Source organism: Balaenoptera musculus, chromosome 16, assembly GCF_009873245.2.
Source record: "Balaenoptera musculus isolate JJ_BM4_2016_0621 chromosome 16, mBalMus1.pri.v3, whole genome shotgun sequence".
NCBI lineage: Eukaryota > Metazoa > Chordata > Mammalia > Artiodactyla > Balaenopteridae > Balaenoptera > Balaenoptera musculus.
In genome coordinates, this window is record NC_045800.1 from 2,610,595 (window position 1) to 2,631,971 (window position 21,377).

At 46.9% G+C, this 21,377-nt stretch overlaps 1 protein-coding gene and 1 long non-coding RNA gene across 6 annotated transcripts in view; one reads left to right on the forward strand and one right to left on the reverse strand.

The window, feature by feature from the left end:
- Nucleotides 1-5,076: 5,076 nt before the first annotated feature.
- On the reverse strand, nt 5,077-17,280 carry LOC118882873. Its single transcript, XR_005016882.1, has 3 exons — nt 17,164-17,280; nt 6,269-6,467; nt 5,077-5,652 (listed from the first exon to the last, which is right to left on the reverse strand). It is a non-coding gene; the product is annotated as an uncharacterized LOC118882873 (long non-coding RNA).
- C16H10orf143 (chromosome 16 C10orf143 homolog) overlaps nt 17,280-21,377 on the forward strand; it is a 41,156-nt gene continuing 37,058 nt past the window's right edge. For 2 of the 5 annotated variants that reach the window (XM_036829234.1, XM_036829237.1), the window contains exon 1: nt 17,282-17,446. In XM_036829234.1, the coding sequence (XP_036685129.1) occupies nt 17,378-17,446 (69 nt within the window). In that variant the 5' untranslated portion in view covers nt 17,282-17,377. Of the gene's footprint in view, nt 17,447-21,377 lie in introns of all 5 variants that reach the window. The other 3 variants (XR_005016881.1, XM_036829236.1, XM_036829235.1) reach the window with 3 other exon arrangements.

The following is a 21,377-nucleotide window of genomic DNA, read 5'->3' on the forward strand; positions in this document are numbered from 1 at the left end:
ACTGTGACCTCCGAGCAACACGGCCTGGGCAGGTGGGCCGCCTCCGGCACCACGGGCCCAGCCCCAGGACCCTCCCACTCAGGCCCGCAAGCCCCACGCTCCTCTAACCTCGGGTCTTCCCTGGCTCCCCTTGGCATCTCCTAATGTTGACGCCCCAGGTAGTGTCCGCTCACCACCTTTCCACCTCCCCTTCCCATAACTCCCACGCACTCTCTGGCCTGGGTAAAACTATCCATGGTCCTAGTATCCTCAGTCACCAGGGAAACCTCAGCCGCCGGCCAAGCGCCCTCCCCTGCCTCCGGAGCCCGGCATCCATCTGCCCTGAGGCCGGGGGAGTCTTCTTGGTTCTCCCCAAGCTGCATCCCGCCTGCTCTCCAAAGAGCCACTCCTGGAGCTCCCATCTTACTAACGCCATCGCTTCCACCCAGACACGTGAGGCTCCTCCTGGGGGTCCTCGGGCTCTGTACGGAGTTTGAGGGCAGGCCCCATGGATCCTCCCGTGGGTGCCAGGGCACCTGTGCGCCTTCTACCACGTGCACATCTCACCGGGTTAGAACTGCACCTGTGGTCTCCACCAGCCCCGGTTCTCATCAAGGACGGGAACTGTGTCTCTGTCCCAGTGCCTAAGTTAGAGCCAAAAATGTGGCAGGAGGTGCTCAGTACATGCTCTCTACCTGCAGCTGGTGGAGAAGTGGGCTTGTGGAATTTCAAAGACTTATTACCAAAAAAAAAAAAAAAAATTATGTAATATATTTCATTGATAATCTTTACATTGATTGCATGTTGAAATACTACTTCTGATACACTGGGTTTTGTGAAATATATTATTAAAATTAAATTTACCTCTTTCTACCTTTTAAATGTGGTTACTAGAAATTTTTAAATTACATAGGTGACTTTCATTTGTGGCTCACTTTGTATTTTCTCTTGGGCAGCTCTGCTCCAGTGATTGAAAGTGGTCTTTAGTTACATATGTGCCTCATCCTGAGAAGTGGTTGTTCCTGAAGATGGTAAATTCCATTACCTAAAATGCAATAAGAGAGTGGTGAGGAACTGTTTTGTATCCTGACTTTGGTGGTAGGTACACAAACCTAAACGTGATCAAAATTGCATAGCACGAAATACAAAGAGTACAAGTAAAACTGGAGAAACGGAAGAAGATGGACAGATTGTATGAATATCATCATGCTAGTTGTGATATTGTACTACAGTGTTTCAAGATGCCAACTTGGGGAAAAGCATAGGCAGAATCTCTCTGTGTTATTTCTTATGACTGCATGTGACGCTACAATCATTTTAAAATAAAAAGGTTAGTTTTTTTTTTAAAAAGTAAATAAAATCTAGAGATTACTATGAAAAAATGCACCAGGAGGGGAGAAAACAGCATGTTGCAAAACAAGATGTATGCTCTGATGACCATTTTTAAACAGAATTATATGTAAATAAAACACATAACTCCGTATAGCTAAATGTAGCATAGCAAAAGGTCTTCAGAAGGATGTTCTCCAAAGTGTTAGGAGAACTTGTGCCCAGAGAGTGAAAATAGGGAAGTTTTAAAGGGAGAACCTACACCTTTTACATTATATGCTTCCTAGTGTCACCTGCATTTTTTCTTTTTCTTTTTTTGTTTTTTAAACTTCTTTGGAGTCATTCATTGAAATGTTAGTATGTTTGGAAACACATCTGCAACAAATGCTGTACAAGAATTATATCTCTAATTTGAAAGAAACTTACGTATCAATACTAAAAACATTTCACTTGCATTTTTTTCAAAGAACATGGATGGGCTTTGTAATTTAAAAATAATGAAATTGTAATGCACTAGGGAAATGTGCGATAGTGAATCTTTTTCAAAAAATGCAAGAATCACCCATCTAATGTAACTGTTAAAAATCCTGATTTTTCCTTCTTTAAATGGAATTTGCTGAAAGCAGGATATACCAGCTAGAGAGCATGCTCCCTACCTTAAAAAAAAAGTTGGGAAAACTCCCTAAAAACCTTTCCAATTCTGCCTCCTGCCCTTTTTGCTGTTATCACTATTGATATCAACAGGCCTTACGTTTAGCAAGTGAATCTCTCAGCTTTAAAATGCTCTGATTTCGCAACAAAGACCATTCCACTCAGCCCTGAGCCCAAGCCACATTTTGGGGGGCTGTCACATCTGAGTTACAGGTAGATAAGGGTGTACACAGCTATATAGTGCTTTTCAGCTTTCCAAAGTCCTTGCTGCTTCCAGATCATGATGCAAAGACATCACTGCCTGTGTTACCAAACCAAACTTGGGTCCTCTCACCCACCCACAGTAAAGCCAATCTACTGACCCCAGGTTGTGGTGAAGAAAAGTGCAGCATTTATCGCAGGAGCCAAGCAAGGAGTCCAGGCAGCTAGTGCTTAAAAGGCACAAACTCCCCGAAGGCTTTCAGGAAAAGGTTTTTAAAGACAGGGTAAGGGAGGAGGGTTGTGGGGTGCGTGATCAGCTCGTGGACATACTTCTGATTGCTTGGTGGTGAGGTCATTGAGAGTCAACGTCATCAACCTTCTGGTTCCAGCTGGTCTGGGGTCTGCGAGCTTGTGGGCAGCATGCAGTTAACTTCTTCCACCTGGTAGGGGCTTCAGTATCTGCAAAACAGCTCCAAGGACATGGCTCAGAATATTATCTATAGCCCTTGAGGAGGAACTAAAGGCCCTGGACTTTGTTTAAACTATTATTTTGTCTTGCTTGACCATTTTGCTTTCTCTCTGCATTTTCTCACTTCTCTGATTAAATTTATTCTTTGGAACTCAGGCAAGGCCTAGGAGGCTAAAGTTTTTCTGCAGACAAGAGTCAGGCAGAGGACATGGGGGGCGGGGTGCAGTTCTGTCCTGGGAAGGCCCCATAGGGTCCTGCTCAGTTACACCTGCCCCACTTTATGGCTAAGGAAATTGCCCAAAGCCACAGCAGGGAAGGGGCAGTGCCGGGACTCATTCCCTGGCCTTCCCTGTACCACCCCGAGCTCTCCTCCTGCCCCCCACCGCACCCCATCCCGCATGCTGCTCATACTCTGGAGAGCCCAGTCCTCTGTTTCCCTGAGCGTGTTCAGGCACAGAGGGAAAAAGTCATCATTATCATACAGAACTTAGTGCATGAAGACCCAGAACCACAGGAAAGCAAGATGCTGGGGCTGATTCTGGCCTTTGTCCCCAGCGCGGGTTAATCCCAGACACTGACATTCTGCTGACCCATATGTAAGCATCATTTAGCTACATCCTATACCCTCTTGGGGCAGAGGGCTCCCCCTAGGGAACCCAGTGACACTTCGTGGCCTCTGCGCAGGGGCCTCTCCGGGCTCCCCGGCCCACTTGGTCAGGAACCAGGAACGGCTCTCCAAGCAGCACAGCTCTGAAAAGGATGGGACAATTAGGTTTTGCTGAGAAGGCTGTGTGGCACTTCAGGGGCTGGGACCATGGGGACCGGGAAGCTGAGGCTCTGGGTCCTGGCGGCGGAAGTCCTGGCCTGGCAGAGCACAAGCTTCAGAGAGGGCTGCAGGGGGCCTTCCTGGCAGCAAAGGTGCTGCACCCTGTGTCTGCGAATGGACCCCAGTTCAAAAGGGATGTGTTTGTGTGGTTGAGGTGTAATTATTTTTAATGACAGCTAACATTTCACCACTCCTGAATGGGTGAGGAAGTATTTTAGCCATCCCACGTTTGGTGACACATCATTCCCTCCTGGGCCCCAGTGTTACTCCCCAACAGGGCACAGTGCTGAGTACTAGGTGGGCACAGATAACCCAGGTGGAGAAAAACACCTGGTCGTTATAGGGGAGGACTTGGAATTGAATTCCCACCTGGCTAGGTTTTTGTAAACACTCCCTCGAGGAGCTGAGAGACACACAGGGTTTTTAATGGGTAAAGCATGGCATTAAGAAGTGTTGTTACTCAAGGAAAATGGCCAGTGCTTCCTTTCTTTTAAGAGAGACTCCTAAATCCCAATCACTCCGCCTCCAAAGGCCGGTTGAGAATAACCCCAACCGGGGGGAATTAATTTCCTTAGGAATTTCACTGTTACAAGATTAATGGAGCCCCCTGCTGAGAAACAGTAAAACTGTAAGTACAGTAGATCTGCACCTGAAGGATACATATTTTAATTTCCGTTCTCAAGCTGCGATAACATCTTCTCGAGCTACTATAAATGGCATAAATGAGCACTGCACGTCTGCTGAGAACCTGCCGACACGGAGCTCCTGCGGAGGAGTCCGCGCGGAGATGGGGTGGCCCCGGGTCCCAGTGCTGCGGGCTCCATCCACGCGGGTGGCCCGGAGCAGGGGTCGTGGTCACGTGACCACGGCGGGGGGGCGCAGGTCTGGAAGGGCCGAAACAAACGCCCCTCCTGGGAGCCCCAACGGGTTGACCAGAACCCCAGAGCAGAATCCCTGGAGCAGATTCTCGGAAGTCGACCCCCATCGGCCCACCCTAGCCCTGCCACCCACCCTGGCACAGTCCTGCTGAGGGACCACCGGCCTGGACCGAGAGCGGGGTAACTAAGAAGTGGACAGTCTGTGTTCTGCCCCTCGGGAGCCCTCCGGGGAATTTCATCCCGCTGTCCATCAGCTTTGGCGGCCCCAAGAATGGGCCTTGGGAAGGTTGTCTCACAAACCACGTTGAGGTAAACTGGACACTGGGTCCAACCAAGTGACCAGCCCTGTTCTCCTTGGCCCAAGGGCCTCCCTGGCAACTGGGATGCTACAAATGTCACCCTGATAACCAAGAACTAGTCTGGGATAGGGAAGTGGGAATGGGCTATGATGTTTCCTCTGTCAACCCTTAGGAGCCCCGCACTTGATCTTGGCAAAGTCTGGCCAATTTTTTGTTCCCTTCCTTACCAGAAACTGCTATTATTGGAAGAACTCTATGTATATGCTGGCTATAAAGGTTGTTTATGCTGCCATAGCGAGATTTTTATTTGTTGTATTTTTGCTGCACTTGCTTGAAAAATAATTATTTTCAAAGAAAAGAAGAATTACATACACAGTAAACTAAATAAGACTCATGTTTATTAGGGACCTCTGACAGCTCCTCAAATGTGAAAAAAGATTTCGAAGCAGTGAATGGACAATTTATGAACAAGCTTATTTGTAAAACAGATTTCAAGACATACTTCATTTTGGCTCCACCGATAAAAATACATTTCATTTCTTTTCAGAAGCGTGTGTTATCTGATGGTTTCACAGTAATCTCTTTTCCCCTAAAATAAGACAATGTGGATAAGCGTGTACCCACTAACCTAATCTAGCACTGAGTTGAACGTTTTGGGGTTGCTATAGACCAAAAAAAAAATATGTGACCACATCCCATAAGGTGCTCTCTAGAAGAAATATATTTATAGGAAATGTAGTTCACAAATCTTGATCTAATTGCTACAATCTTCAAAAGCTCTTTAGTCAAAATAATTTTTAAACACGTTTCTAGTTGTTGACAATTTATCAGGGAAAATTCATCTTGAGAGTTGACTGCCCATTTTCCATCCCCTGCATCAATTCTAATCTCTCTTCCACGGAAGACCAGCCAGGGCGGCAGGTGAGGATTGTAGAGCCAGTTTCCAGGCTGTAGGTGGCACCAGCCGCTTCTTCAGGCTGGGGAAGGAGCATCCTTTGTTGAGTGGTTTCTTTATTCAACCTGGAGACGTCACAATTCAGAATTAACACAAACTAATGCTCTATCTATAGAGGTTCTACTGATCCACCAAAAACATGCTTTACCCTGACTTGCCAATTTTTAACACCTTCTCCTGCCTTCTCAGTTCGATTGGCAGTGTACTTGAGGTCCTATAAGATGTACCAAGTCTGTGCTGTACATATGAAAGCCTCTAGTATGGGGTTGGAGGGAAGGGTCATGTGCAGAGAGAGAGAAGGAAAAACTTACACATACACTGCCACATGCATCTTTGCCTACCTGAAGTTTCAGTTTTCCATTTGATCACCCAGATGAAGATTCCATGGCACTTTGTTGATCATGAGTGTACATAGTCACTGTGTATGTTTGTATGCAGCTGTGTGTTGTCTTGAGTCAAACGTTTTACATATAAACAGTGTTGTGTGTGTGTGTGTGTGTGTATGCGTGTGTGTCTGTGTATTTATTCTCCAGGTCCATTTGGAGTCAATTTTCTGCTCCTATTTGTAATTCTTGTTTCAAATTTGAGAAACTAAGGATACAAATGAGTTTGCCTTGGTGTCACAAACAAGATCACTTGTAAAATGAGAGGTAATTCTTAAGAGAACTAAGAAGTTCTAACCAGGCAAGCTCCTTTGGGCCGTGTGGCTCCAAGATGTCACGTCTCAAAGTGAATCCTTCCACCTACGCTTGAGTTCACAGGCCCTCTGTCCCGCTGACCTTGGCACTCTCTTAGGCTGCTTTTGCCTGGAGATGTCACCTCACAGAGTGGATGTCTGGAGTGTCCAGGGAGCACCGTGAGCAGAGCTGGCCCTTCCTACCTGTGGAAGGAATTCAGAGTGTGCTGAGAACACACACCCCTTAAAGAATACACCCTAATATTTCTGGGGGGCAAGCCATGGCCAATCAGTGGTTCTCTCACATGAGGCAGAAGCCATCCCAACCTGGAGAGCTAATTGGTTTAACTTTAGTTAAATCTATGACCACCATAGTCTTATGTTTGATAAAATGCCTCAAAAGTCGGCCACACCTATAACAGCTTCCTTCCCGGCCTCTCTAGCATCTAAAAGGTAGTGGTGACATTTTCCCAGGTGTAGGGCAAAGGAACACGAAGTATTTTTTTTTTTTTAATCACCTAAAGTCTATATTCTTGGACCCCTTCCAGAGCTGTCCAGCCTGGGCTGTGTGAGCCTTGGCCGGCACAGTGGCCCCCGCTGGAGTCCCGCGGGCAGGACGGGGTAGGGATGCTGGTGCTCTCCCACTCAGGCAATTGTGCAAGCCCCCTGCCCCACAGTGTGGCAGCAGCTGCTCTCAGTGAAGCTCAGGGGCAAGTCCAGGAAGGTGGTGAAATAAGAAAGTAACACTGGGTGATGTGAACAGGTTTGCATTTGCTTCAAATTCCAAAAGCATTCCCAGTTCCCATGGTCTCCAAACTGGCTCGCCCAGCCCGGATTTCAATGGCTGGGATGATTTTTCTTTAAAAAAAATTGCCAACTTTGAATTCTTTCCTCTAGAACCAAACAAACAAGAAAGGAAAAAAGCAAACCACTGATTTTTAAATGATGCGTAGGCGCTATTGCCCTGTAGTACGTATATAAAATAAATGGGTCAGTCTTTCATGTTCTCTTGATAAAGTAGCTAAACCTCCACGGTTGTGTCTCTTCACCAGAGTAAAGCAAAAACTTGGTGGTGACTCCATTATTAGCCTAAGTTTAAGTTAGTATCTATTATTTGCTCATTTGTATGAAATACACTTCACTATTTTAATCAGAACAAATATCTCATGTAAAAATGTCGATGCCAGCATGACCTTTAGACCTTCCAGCTATGGCATACATTCTTTTCTCAGTTCATATCTGTTGAACTAAGAAATGAATAACAGGAGATACAGGGGGGAAAGTCTCCTTCCTATGATAAGAGGCAGAAGTGGGGGACCTTAAACTGGGTAACCCTTTGTGGCATGGACCTGAAGGAGAAAGCAGCACGTCTGGCCGATTCTGCACGGACACGACACACCAGCTCTGCCAGGCACTGAGCCGTCAGAAGTCAGGCTGCAGCTGCCCTGAGGGCTGAGATGGAAGAGGCAAAGCTCCTGGGGCCTCAGGTAGGTCTTCAGTCGCAGCCTGCTACCCTCACACCCCCCAAGCCCCTCTGCACCGGAGGCCCCAGCTCCTAAACTGCTGTGTTTTATTCCTATTGTCCCAAACTCTCAGGCCTTTCTCCCCAGCGGGTGAGGACCAGGAAGATGCTCTCGCCCATTTGGATGAAATGTTGCTTTTCTGGTTTCCGCATGTTCTCTGTCACTGCATCACAGCTAGAAATGACTGGATACACTTCACATGGATTCTGGGCCCTGTTTTTTTTTCTCCCTTTGAATCAGGTTATTATATCATTCCTTACCCAGGACAGAGTTATTATCGGGCATAACTGTATTTACCCTACAGATATATGTCCTTTTATGATGGGACATAAATATCACTAACAGTGTTCTGGAATTCCTGTCCACTAACACAGCAGAGGGGAGCCAAATTCTGAAGGATCCCAAGGCCTACTCAGATCCTTAAATGAAATGTTCTGTTTTAAGGGATGGCTATAAAAATCTTTAACACTATTTAGCAATCTCTTTGGAGGGGTTTGTCTCTTATTTACCGGAAGATGCAGTATGTGAGTTTGTGTGCCTTTGCTTTTGTTTTATAATTTCAAATAGAAAATATGGCATCTGCTGGCAATCAATTTATTTTGATAGATAAAAAGGGGTTAATAAAAACCCCTTAGAAATAAAAAGAAGGTGACTAGTAATATATCTTTCATGGTGCCTTCTTCCAGCTGCGCATAAAGGGAGCAAGCTTTTCTACTTCTCCCCAGTAAGTCTTCTCCCCTTATTTTCTCTACCTACCGAGTCATTTATAATCATTATTTCCAACCCACATACTAACGCGGCCTCAGTCATATTTCCACATCCTGGGGGTTTCTCCTTACTATGGTGTGAGAGCTGAGAGGCAAAAACACCCTATAATTCATATGAAAATACATGCCAAAAATGGATTCTCAAACATAGCCAGTGTGACTTCATACACTTGCAAATAAGAAAATCTTAGGATGAAATATAAAACATCATGCTAAAATTTTAATCTATTGTCGAAACATAGTGTACCATAGAAAGTACACTGGTGTCTGGCATTTAACAATCATTACCCAGCGATTAGAAGCAGGGGTAAGTTAAAATGAGATACAATTAATACTTTCTGTTCGAACCTAAAACTATTGCTTTTAGAAGGCACATTTGTGGTTTAGTAATATTTCAGTTTTTCTACAGCACCTATGTAGAAAATGCAAAATGGCAGACTATAAAATCCTTGCCTACGGTATAAAGCAAGTGTTTACAGTTCCATTATGGGATGGATGGGTGCACATGTGTTATACAGTATCATACAAATCTCTAATTTGCACTGGTCATAAAGTCGTTCAAATAATTATCTATTTTTGATCATCCCTGAAGAGCATATTTACAATGTCAGGAAATAATGTAGGGAAATGGCTCAGATCACAAAGGTCTCCATGTAGAGATATTACTTTGAAAGTTGAAAATGATGGGTTCTTATTATTGTTGTTATTATTTGCCTTAATGAAATATTCCTGGATCATTATAAGGATTGCATTTAGAAAAATCTTACACTGAGTCTTGCCATAAAAAAAATAATAACCTGAGCTAAAATGACATGGGAACAAAACCATGACCCTTAGGAAGATGAACATGTGCTGACTTTCCAGAGAGACAGGCATCCTTCAGATTACCCCTCTTGGGATGGAGCAGCTGTCCACGGCGCGTGGGCCCTCAAGTCACCCGTGTACTGTTGAGCTGAAGACCAAGGCAGAAGATGCAGGCAGAGCGTGGGGACCTGTAGGCATCCTGACCAGCCACTCTTCAGTACCACTTTGATTGTGGCACAGAAACATAAGACGTAATCACCGAGACAAGAGGTGGAGTAATGGATGGCTTGTGCACTCTCATTTTTTCCTCGTCCCATTTAACATCCCCGAGACGTTAGATGTCTTCAGCTAAAAACAGCCCAGAGGGGCCAGGAGGGCAGGGGCACCTGTCTTGAGGCCTCCCTGGGCTGTGGCTGGAGCCGACGCCACACAGCTACCTCTGCTGAACTCATTCATTCATCAGCCTAGCTCTGAGTACTCACGCTGGGTCCCGCCTGTGCTGGGCGCTGGGGACACAGATTCTTAAGAGGAGAAGCCCTTGGCCGCACACTCCCGTGCATGAACCACTTCGAATGCAAAGGTGGGTGATCAGAATAAAGATTATTCATGTCGGGGTGCAGCAGAGGCTCACCTTGAGGAAGCCGACTGGGACTCTGTACCTGCCAGCAGCGTCTGGAAAATTGTGTGGTGAAATTAAGGCCCCTGGGGCAACTAGCAGAGCTGTTTTGTTTGTTGAACTGTTGTTGTTTGTTTGTTTGATCAAACTCACGGGGTTTGCAGCTTAACAAGGAGGCTTTCCACCGGAACCAAAGGCAAGGCCAGCAGAAGGGTAAGAAATCCAGACAGAGTTGTGTCTGAATTCAGGTCCGCCCTTCAACCTTTTGCAGCCCTGGGCACCTTAGGCAACATCTCTGAGCCTGATGTTTCTCTGTTCCTTTATCTGAACATGAAGACAGCCCGGGCCCTGCTGTGTTGCTGTAAGGATGAAATGAAATCAGTGGTGCAAAATTGACCACTAAAGTCTGTTAATGCCCAGTGTATGGTTATTTCCTGAGTGCCGACTGCAGGCCTGGATCTGCCCAGTGGAGAACAGCCCTCCTGGAGGGGATATGGAACATCAATGGATACAAAAAGAAAGCCTCCCACCATCCAGGCATGAGTGCCCTGAGGGACCGGAATCAGGCAGATGGGGTGGGGGCGGGGTGGGCTCGGCTTTTCTCTGGAGGGACGGTTCCCTCGGCCTCTGAAAAACAAGAAAGACAGCTGTTGCAGTTTAGGGAGAAGTGTTTCCAGGCAAAGAAGATAACCGACATTGTCATATAATGTCTAAAGAAATTGTGAATTTCAAAGGAAGAAAATAACCTATTCTAGTGCCCAAAGTAGTTCTGGGAATTTTTTTAAAATAAGAGGGCAAGAAGGAAGGGAAAGAGCATTTATTAAACACTTATTATGTGCCAGGCTATCTGTTTCTGGAGATATACATGTATATAGATACACTGTATATATTCTCTGTTACATGCCAGCAAGATAAGCAGAGGTAGTCATTTTTTAGAGAGGTCATTAAAGATTTAAAGGAGGAAGGTTAAGTCAATGGAAGAGTAGAAGTAATGACTTTGCAACAGTTGAATCAAAAGTGTTTCTGGCCCCCCCCCTCACCACACATACACAGACACACAGACGCACAAGACACATGCGCACAACCCCTCTTAGGGAAGCTGAGCTGAGCATGTTGTTAAAGACAACCCCCAGCTACTCCATGAGGCTCTGACTTCCCTGGAAGGCTTTATTCCTATTTTACAGATGAGGAAACTGAGGCTCAGGAATGAACACTCCCCCCAGCACACCTCACTAGTTAAGCAAACAAAACCTCTCCACAAACTTCCTGGACTCCGAATGGTCGGTCCAGTGCTCGGCTGGGAAAGTCTAGAGATTCCTCATTCCAGCTGCAGTGAACTGCGAGCTTGCCAAGTACCACGCATCACGCTGGGCACGGTACAGACAGTGTCTCACTGTAAGCTCGGAGCACTCCACTCTAGGAGGCACCGTTTATATATATATTTAAAGCTGAGAAGTCAAAGCAGCTTGCCCAGGAGCTGGAAATTGGCCAGGTGGAATCGGAACTCAGGTACCTTCCTCTGAGTGCCGCTTTCCCTGTAGGTGGTGTGCAAGGTGACTGGAAGTGGTGCAGAGAGAAACAACTTTTCTTTTAATAGTTAACTTTTATTTATTTTTATTGTGTTAAAATACACATGACCATTTTAATCATTTTTAACTGTACAGTTCAGTGGCATCAAGCAGTCACATTGTTGTGCAACCATCACCACCACCGGTGTCCAGAACTCTTTTCATCTTCCTAAACTGAAACTCTGCCCCCATTAAACACCAACTGTTCATTCCCCTCCCCCAGCCCCCAGGAACCACCCTGCTGCTGTCTGTCTCTGTGTCTGACTACTCCGCTATTTCGTAGAAGTGGAATTGTATTGTACTTGTCCTTTTGTGACCTGCTTATTTCATTTCGCATAATGTCCTCAGGGTTCGTCCATGTTATAACCTGTGTCAGAATTTCCTTTCTTTTAAAGACTGAATAATATTCCATTGTATGGATGGACCGCATTTTGCTTATCCATTCACCCATCTATGGTCACTTGGGTTGTTTCCACCTTTTGGCCATTGTGAATAGTACTGCTATGAACATAGGTGTTCAAATCCCTTCTTTCCATTATTTAGTGTGTATACTCAAAAGTGGAATTGCAGGGTCATATGATAATTTTATGTTTAACTTTTTGAGGAAATACCATACAGTTTTTAATAGTGGCTGCACCATTTTACCTTCTCGCCTTCTCCCCTCAAACAGGGGTCCCAGTTCCCCCGCATCCTAGCCAACACTTGTTTGTTTGTTTTATAATAGCCCTCCTAATGCAGGGGTCCCCAATCCCCAGGTCATGGACCGGTGCCGGTCTGTGGCCTGTTAGGAACCCGGCCGCACAGCAGGAGGTGAGTGGCGGGCAAGTGAGCGAAGCTTCATCTGTATTTACAGCCGCTCCCCATCACTTGCATTACCTCCTGAGCTCCACCTTTTGTCAGATCAGCGGCAGCATTAGATTCTCATAAGAGTAGGAGCTCGAACCCTACTGTGAACTGCAAATGCAAGGGATCTAGGTGGCACGCTCCTTATGAGAATCTAATGCCTGATGATCTGAGGTGGAGCTGAGGCAGTGATGCTAGCACTGGGAGCGGCTGCAAATCCAGATTATCATTAGCAGAGAGGTGTGACCGCACAGAGACCATAATAAATCAACTGCTTGCAGACTCATATCAAAACCCTATCAGTGAGTAGCAAGTGACAATTAAGCTGCATCTTACAGAGTAGACTGGATATAAGCAACACACTTCGGGTGTCACTGTCTCCCATCACCCCATCTAATTGCAGGACAACAAGCTAAGGGTTCCCACTGATTCTGCATTATGGTGAGTTGTATAATTATTTCATTATATATTACAATGTAATAATAATAGAAATAAAGTGCACAATAAATGTAATGTGCTTGAATCATCCCAAAACCATCCCCCACCTGCCTGGTTCATGGAAAAATTATCTTCCACGAAACTGGTCCCTGGTGCCAAAAAAGTTGGGGACTGCTGTCCTAATGGATATGCAGAGACATTTCATTCGGTTTTTAAAGAATTTTTTAAATTAATTAATTTGTTTACTTTTATTTTTGGCTGCATTGGGTCTTTGCTGCTGCACACAGGCTTTCTCTAGTTGCGGCGAGCAGGGGCTACTCTTCGTTGCGGTGCGCAGGCTTCTCATCTCGGTGGCTTCTCTTGTTGCAGAGCACGGGCTCTAGGCACGCAGGCTTCAGTAGTTGTGGCTCGCAGGCTTAGTTGCTCTGCAGCATGTGGGATCTTCCCGGACCAGGGCTTGAACCCGTGTCCCCTGCATTGGCAGGCAGATTCCTAACCACTGCACCACCAGAGAAGTCTCTCTCATTTGGTTCTGATTTGCATTTCCCTAATGATTAGTGATGTTGGGCATCTTTTCATGGCCATTTGTATGTCATCTTTGGAGAAACATCTATTCCAGTCCTTTGTTTTTTAAACAAGTTGTTTGTTTTGTGTTGTTGAGTTGTAGGTGTTCTTTTTTTTTTAATTAAAAAAATTTTTATTTATCTATTTTTGGCTGTGCTGGGTCTTCGCTGCTGCACATGGGCTTTCTCTAGCTGTGGCGAGCGGGGGCTATTCTTCGTTGCGCTGTGTGGGCTTCTCATTGCGGTGGCTTCTTTTGTTGCAGAGCACAGGCTCTAGGCGCGTGGGCGTCAGTAGTTGCGGTGCATGGGCTTAGTTGCTCCGCGGCATGTGGGATCTTCCCAGACCAGGGATCAAACCCATGTCCCCTGCACTGGCAGGCAAATTCTTATCCACTGAGTCTCCAGGGAAGCCCCTGTAGGTGTTCTTTATGTGTTCTGGATGTTAACTCCTTATCAGATACATAATTTGCAAGTATTTACTCCATTTCTTGGGTTGCCTTTCACTGTGTTAATAGTGTCCTTTGATGCACAAAGGTTTTACATTTTTTTTTTTTTTAAAGGAACTCCTTTATTTATTTATTTATTTTTTATGGCTGTGTTGGGTCTTCGTTTCTGTGCGAGGGCTTTCTCCAGTTGCGGCAAGCGGGGGCCACTCTTCATCGCGGTGCGCAGGCCTCTCACCATCGCCGCCTCTTGTTGCAGAGCACAGGCCCCAGACGCGCAGGCTCAGTAATCGTGGCTCACGGGCCTAGTTGCTCCGAGGCATGTGGGATCTTCCCAGACCAGGGCCCGAACCCGCGTCCCCTGCATCGGCAGGCAGACTCTCAACCACTGCGCCACCAGGGAAGCCCTTACATTTTTATATAGTTCAGTTTATCTAATTTTTCTTTTGTTGACTGTGTTTTTGGCATCATATGCAAGAATCCAATGTCATGAAGCTTTCTCCTGTTTTCTTGTTAATGTATTTAACATATTAGAATAACAAGTCCTTTAAACTATCACTTTATAGATATTTTGTATTATTTTTAAAGTCTTAAATTTTAAGATACTAAGAATTTAAATATACTAGGTAAATAATAGGAGAGGTTTAGTATACATCTTGTGGTTGGTACCCAAATGACTGATGTTTGGTAAATCGTGTGATAAGCTAAACTGCGTCCTTCTAAATATACCAATTGTGTTAAAGAAAAAAGTAATCATGACACTTGTTAAAGAATGATAAGGCAGAGTTTATTCAGGGGGACCATTGTGACAGGTATAGGGACTACTGAAATGGGCTTTTGCAGGACTGGAGAGAGATTGGGCTCAACTCTAAATACAAGGGAAAGTGGGAATTTATAGCCAAGGAGCATGGCGGGGTGGGGGAGTGGGGTCAGGGGATAGAAAATTTCTACGAGGAAACATCAGGGGTAAGGGGAGATTCTAGCTAAACTAACCTAGCAGCATTCTTGCTGAAAGCAGGCCACCATGATCAGACACCCCCTGGGGGATGATGGAGGATGAGGAGCCCAATCAGACACCAAGGGTGATCAGATATCAGGGGTGGGGGCTTCTGGCTAAGCTGACTTGGCAATTCATTCTTGCTGAAACTGGAAAATGCAGGGATGAACACGGGAGCCCAAAGGTCAGAGCCTAGTTGATAAGATTTCAGAGGAACCTGAGTAGAGTTTGGTCAAGGAGACCATCTGTCACTACTTCAGGGACTAAGCGTTTGTACCCCCATTACCCAATGGTTGGCTCAAGCATCTGAAAAAGCAGCCCTAGGTGCAAAGAACAGTGAAATTGAAACTGGACAACAAAGCAGGTCATTTAATATCAACTGCAAGACGCATACATGCAAAGTTTTTAAAGTAGAGGTAGTAATACAGGTCCACAATAGTACTTTATTTTCAATTCTGAAATGCAAAACGTTCTAAAACTTAGACGTTTCCCCCTAAGTTTGGAGCAAACTCATTGGAACTAACATAAGACTATAGCCTTTATATATCCCACTTCAGGTTAATATTTGTGAATATTCACACATTTTTGCTGCAGAAATACTGTCTTTGATTATATGCTGTTCCAGACCCCACTGAAGGTGTTTCATGCAGTATGCATACTGCCCTTTAACACAGAATCCAAATAATTTTGAATTCCAGAACAACATCTGGCCCCAAGGTCCCCCGCCCCCATCTTTATTGAGCTATAACTGACATTTGTCGTGTAAGTTTACTGTGTACAATGTAATGATCTGATATATGAATATACTGCAAAATGATTACTACAATCAGGTAAGTTAACACATCCATCACCTCACATAGTTACATTTTGTGTGTGTGTGTGTTGTGTAAGAACTTTTAAAATCTACTCTCTGAGAATCTTTCAAATATATAAAGAAAACAGGATTGTTAAGTATAATCACCATGCTGTATATTACATGCCCAGAACTTAATCACCTTGTAACTGGAAGGTCCCAAGGGTTTTTGATACAGGATTAACTAGTAGTCCTAGAAGTACTAGTAGTAGGATTGGGTACTTAGTTTGTGTCAGGCATTGTTCTAAGCACTTTATATTTAATCCTCCCAATACCAGAAGAGTCATCATCTTTTATAAATGAGAAAACTGACGTAATTAGCTACTTAATTTGCTGAATATCCTGCAGAAAGTAGCCCAACTGAGTAGGGATTTATGCTTTTCACCACAACGGGTAAGGACAAGTCTTTGTGACAAAAGATGCCTACAACTGCAGCAAAATGGTAAATTTACAGTGACTCAAATAACAGAGACAAGACAAGACGTCTGGAGATTGGTGGTCAGCTGGTTTGGGGTTGGTTCAGAAGCTCACATTGTTAGAGCCTGGATGCCTTCCGACTTTTCACTAAGTTTCCAACCAGCTGCCCTCATGGTGATAAGAAGGCTGCAGCAGCTCCAGGGAGCTTCCACTGGCAACAACAGCAGGAAAGAACTAAGCCCCCAACCATCCAGCCCCTTTTTTAAACAGTAAGGAACATCTGTCCCAGAGCCAGCCATGCCCCTAACAGACCCACTAGCCAATCACTGTCAAAGGACTGGCTTATACCAATTTTAGTTAACCAGAAAGGATCTTGGGCTCGGCGCTTTGGTGCAGAAGCCGGCGGGGGCTCCGCGGTGGGGTGCGGGGGCCGGCCGAGCCTGAGCACGCTCCAGCCTGGACAGGATGGCTGACTCCTGACCCTCGGCTCCCTGAGATGAGGGGAGTGCAGCTCGGCACAGCGCTGGGTCGGGGGCGCGATGCCCACGGTTTGGGGACTGCGCACAGAGGGAATCCCACCCCACGACGGCGCGGACAGCAAGGCCTCGGTTTCCCCTTCCGCACAGCCCAAAGGCCCCGGCAGCTCAGGCCTGCAGCCTCAGAGAAGCGGGGTGCTCCCGGGGCCTCCAGACGAGAGGTTACCGTGCACCGAGCAAACCCGGCAGGAGGCCACTGCGGGGCCGCGCAGCAGCCCGAGGCCCGCTCCCGCCCGGAAGTTGAAGCTGCATCCCCGAGACTACATCTCCCAGAGACGCCAGAGCTTCTCCGATGCTGATAAGGCCCGCTGGGCCTTCTATCAGCCAACCAGCCACAGGAAGACGGCCGCAGACGGGGCTCGGAGACCAATCACAAGAAAGGAGGCGGGCGCTCCTCCAGCCGGTCCAGGATCTGTAGTCGAATCGTGGCGAAACCCTAAGAGTAGGTTCTTTGGAGCCCCACGGCCGACTCAGTGATCGGAGAAGTGACGGCCAGCCCTCTTCCCAAATCAATGACCTGAGGCAAACTTACCCTCGTCTCCTCAAGGCTCTGGCCTCCGCTACTCCGGCCTGCCGCCTGGGCCCGCCAGGTCTCAAGGGTTCCTTGCGGCGCCCCGCCCCCAGCCCCTCATTGGCTCCCTTGGGACACGTGGGCGAAGAGGGCGTGGTCGCGGCGGCGTGGGCCGGCAGCGGCACCTTGCAGCCTGTGGGGATGAGAGGCTGGGCGGACTCGGGCCTGGGCCCGTATGGACCCCCTGGCGCTGGGCCGGTGGCGACGGCGGAGGCCAGAGGAGCTGCAGGTTCTGGGGGACGCGGTGAGTCCCCCGGGGCCTGGGACTTAGGAACGGGAAGGCGGCGGCTCTCAGCGGGCCCCCACTGGGCCTCGAGTCTCCTGGCGCCCTGCCTGGGAGGAGGCCCGGCGGGAGCAGGGCGCGCTCACTTGCTGGGGCGGAGCGTAGTGGGCGGGGCCGCCCCTCAGGCCGCGCCTGCGCAGAGATGCGAACCCGGGCGCTCAGGAGCAGTGGAGACGTAGGATCCCTCAGATGTGCGCGGGGCTCCCTGCAAGGTCTCGATGTCTAGGTCAGGGGGGTGTCCCGCGTTCTGCACGCCGCTGTTCCTAAGTCACGCCTCCACGTGCAGGCGCTGGGCTGGGTGTGGTATGGGTGCCGGGTGAGTAGACACGCCAGTCCTTTGCTATGAGAGCAGGGTAAGAGGTGATCAGTAAGGGGGGGTCCAGGGCCTAATCAAGCTGGGGTGGGTGAGTCTGTGTGAGGCTTGAAGGGGAAACAGTGTGGGTAGGAAGCGCGTAGGCTTTTAGGGAACTGGAAGAAGTCCTGCGGGATTGGAGCAGGAGGGCAGGGCCTCTGAGCTGCGCTCTTGTCTAACACCTCTGCCTGCGAATTGCTGTTTCTCACTTCATCTCGTTTATTTCCTTCTAAGAGCAGCAAGGATCTGCCACCATACCGAGCTTCTTAATTGTTTGTCTGCTTCTTCTGGACCTACGGGCTCCATAAGCACGGGGTGTGCCTTCTGAGTTAATGCAGGCAACGTTTTTCTCAAATGTTTTGCACAGCATAGCAGGAGTGACGAGCTTTCTACTCTGCAGCATGTTTCCTCACCACCCACTGCCTGACCACGAGCCAGTATCACTTATGTTTTGTCACAGTGGCGCCCCACTCCCTTGTGCCATATTACAGGGCATAGGTTAAGCTTCTGTAACAGAGGGACTTCAAACCACGTTGGCTCAAACCGGATGGAAGTTTGATTCTCCCGTACATTACAGTATGGAGGTGAGCCCAGGGCCATGGAACACAGAGCCGCTAAATATAAGTATGGGACTGGTGATACCCAGATCAAAGACATCCAGGGACCCAGTTTCCTTTTGTCCGTGGCTTCACCACTCCCTGGGTGTTGTCCTCCAGACAGTGGGAAGTAAATAGTGGAGTGACACGATCATCCTGACATTTAAAGAGCTAACTCTTTCCACAGAGCAGCTCTGTGGGAAATGAAAGGGATTGTGGTCCGAGGGGAGGCCAGGAATAAATAGATCGTGAGAGGCGACAGAGGTTCAGACAGAGGGGAGTGAGATGGTGGCAGTACACACACTTGGCTGTGTAATTTGGAGGAAGAACAGTCAGGTCTTGCTGGTGGAGTGGATGTGGAAGGAAACATCAAGGGAGGAGTCCAGGTGACTCCCAGCGTTGTGACTTGGACACCCGGATATGCAGTGGTGCTGTCATTGAGGAAAGATTGACGTGTGACCGCAGGAGAAGATGAGGAATTCCTGTTAAGCCACACTGAGTTGTGTGTCTTAGAGACATTTAGCAGAGGTGTGGCAGATACTGCCAGTCCTTGAGTGGCTACCACGTGGGTTATCAGTTTCACCACAACCCGTTATTATACCCGTATTACCAATGAGGAAACTCGGGTACAGAGAGAATAATCAACTGGCCTAAGGGTACACAGCTAGCAAGTGGTGGCAGTAGGTCTTAAACCCCACTGTCTGCCTCCGGAGCCTGTGTTTTTTTTGGTTTGTTTTTTAAAAAAATTTTATTTATTATTTATTTTTGGCTGTGTTGGGTCTTCGTTTCTGTGCGAGGGCTTTCTCTAGTTGCGGCAAGCGGGGGCCACTCTTCATCGCGGTGCGCGGGCCTCTCACTGTCGCTGCCTCTCTTGCTGCGGAGCACAGGCTCCAGACGCGCAGGCTCAGTAGTTGTGGCTCACGGGCCTAGTTGCTCCGCGACATGTGGGATCTTCCTAAACCAGGGCTCGAACCCGTGTCCCCTGCATTGGCAGGCAGATTCTCAACCACTGCGCCACCAGGGAAGCCCCAGAGCCTGTGTTCTTAACCACTGGGCTATACAGCTTCCCATGGGGGGCTTGTGGAACTAAAACATGAGACTTCAAAACAAAGTCCTAAATTGGCCGTAAAATGATGAAAAGCGTGATGCCATGGGCTGTCAGGGATGGGGAGCTGGAGGTCACTATTGATGAGAGAGAACAGGAAAGGCTTAATGGAAGAAACCTTGAGTGATCTTTCAGGTTGGAATTGCTGAAATTAAATTCCCAGGTTGAGGCTACAACACTTCCTGATTGTGACCAAAGAAGGATGAGGTGGTATTTTATTGCTGTGGTGTATATTGCCTCCTAATTTGATGAAGTCTTTGTTTATGTTGTATTGCGTCCCAGTCTTTGATCTAATAATCCAGACTGAGTTCAATTTAGTAGCCAAGTTCTTGTCCCAAGTTTTCCATTCTCTCTCACACACAAACCCCCCTTCAGAATTTGGTTACTCAGGAAGTGCAGCTCCTTTCCTACCTCTGTGACAGCCTAGTGGCCCTACACCCTGTGCGTTAAAACCAGCCGTGGAGTTAGGAGCTACAGCCACCAGGACCCATCTCTGGAATGAGTGAGTCTCATGAACCAGAGTCAGGTGCCTCTCCTATAATCTTTATTTATTTATTTATTTATTTATTTATTTATTTATATTTATTTATTTATTTATTTTTGGCTGTGTTGGGTCTTCGTTTCTGTGCGAGGGCTTTCTCTAGTTGCTGCAAGTGAGGGCCACTCTTCATCGCGGTGCGCGGGCCTCTCATTATCGTGGCCTCTCTTGTTGCGGAGCACAGGCTCCAGACGCGCAGGCTCAGTAGTTGTGGCTCACGGGCCCAGTTGCTCTGCGGCATGTGGGATCTTCCCAGACCAGGGCTCGAACCCATGTCCCCTGCATTAGCAGGTGGATTCTCAACCACTGCGCCACCAGGGAAGCCCTCTCCTGTAATCTTGTTAGTGTCCTGATCATGGTAAGGTTAGCTAATGTGGTAACACGTGTAGCAGTTAAATATCAGTAGTGTTTATCATTTCCGTTGGGTAGCTGTTTTTTGAGCATCTGTTGTGTATCAGGAACTGTTCTAGGCTCTGGAAGAAGAGACGTGAGGTTCTTGCTTAGGTTGACCCTGTGACTCGGGGCGTCCAGTGCCTGGCTCCTTTCAGTCCCTGCCCACCACACTCACCATTCCTTTAAGAATAGAAGTTTCTGCCTAGAGCACCTGAAGATTCATGTCTTCTCAGCCTTTCATCTCCCTGAAGACTCTCCTTCCAAAAAAGCTCTGTGAAGAGCGAGTTCTCTAGGCAGAGCCTACCTGAGATGCCTGGGCTCACGTCGAATTGATATTTTTTTCTGGTTTCATCTGAGTTGATCCAAGATCCCTTTTTCCAGCTTTTGATTCCTAGGGATAAGTGGCCATTTCCTGTGTTGTAATTTCTTTCCATTCTTTGTCGATGTCCTTTAGAAATGAAATAGAAGGATACATTAATTCATTGGCTATTACAGGGGTTTTTGCCTATCATTTTTCTTTCTTTTTATTTATTTTTTAACATTATTGGGGTATAACAAACTACAAGTATTTAAAGTGTACAATTTGGCTTTTTGGCTGTTATAAATAATGCTTTTATGAACATTCATGTTCAAGTTTTTGTATGGACATATTTTCATTTCTCTTGGGTATATACCTAGTGGTGGAATTTCTGGGTCATATGGTAACTCTCTAACCATTTGATTAACTGCTAAATTGTTTTCCAAAGTGGCTGCTGCATTTTACATTCCCACCGGCAGTGTATGAGGGTTTCAGGTTCTCTGCATCATCACCAACACTTAATCTGCTTTCTAAATTGTAACTATTCTAAGTGGATGTGAAGTAATACCTCTTTGTAGTTTTGATTTGCATTTTCTTGATAACTAATGAT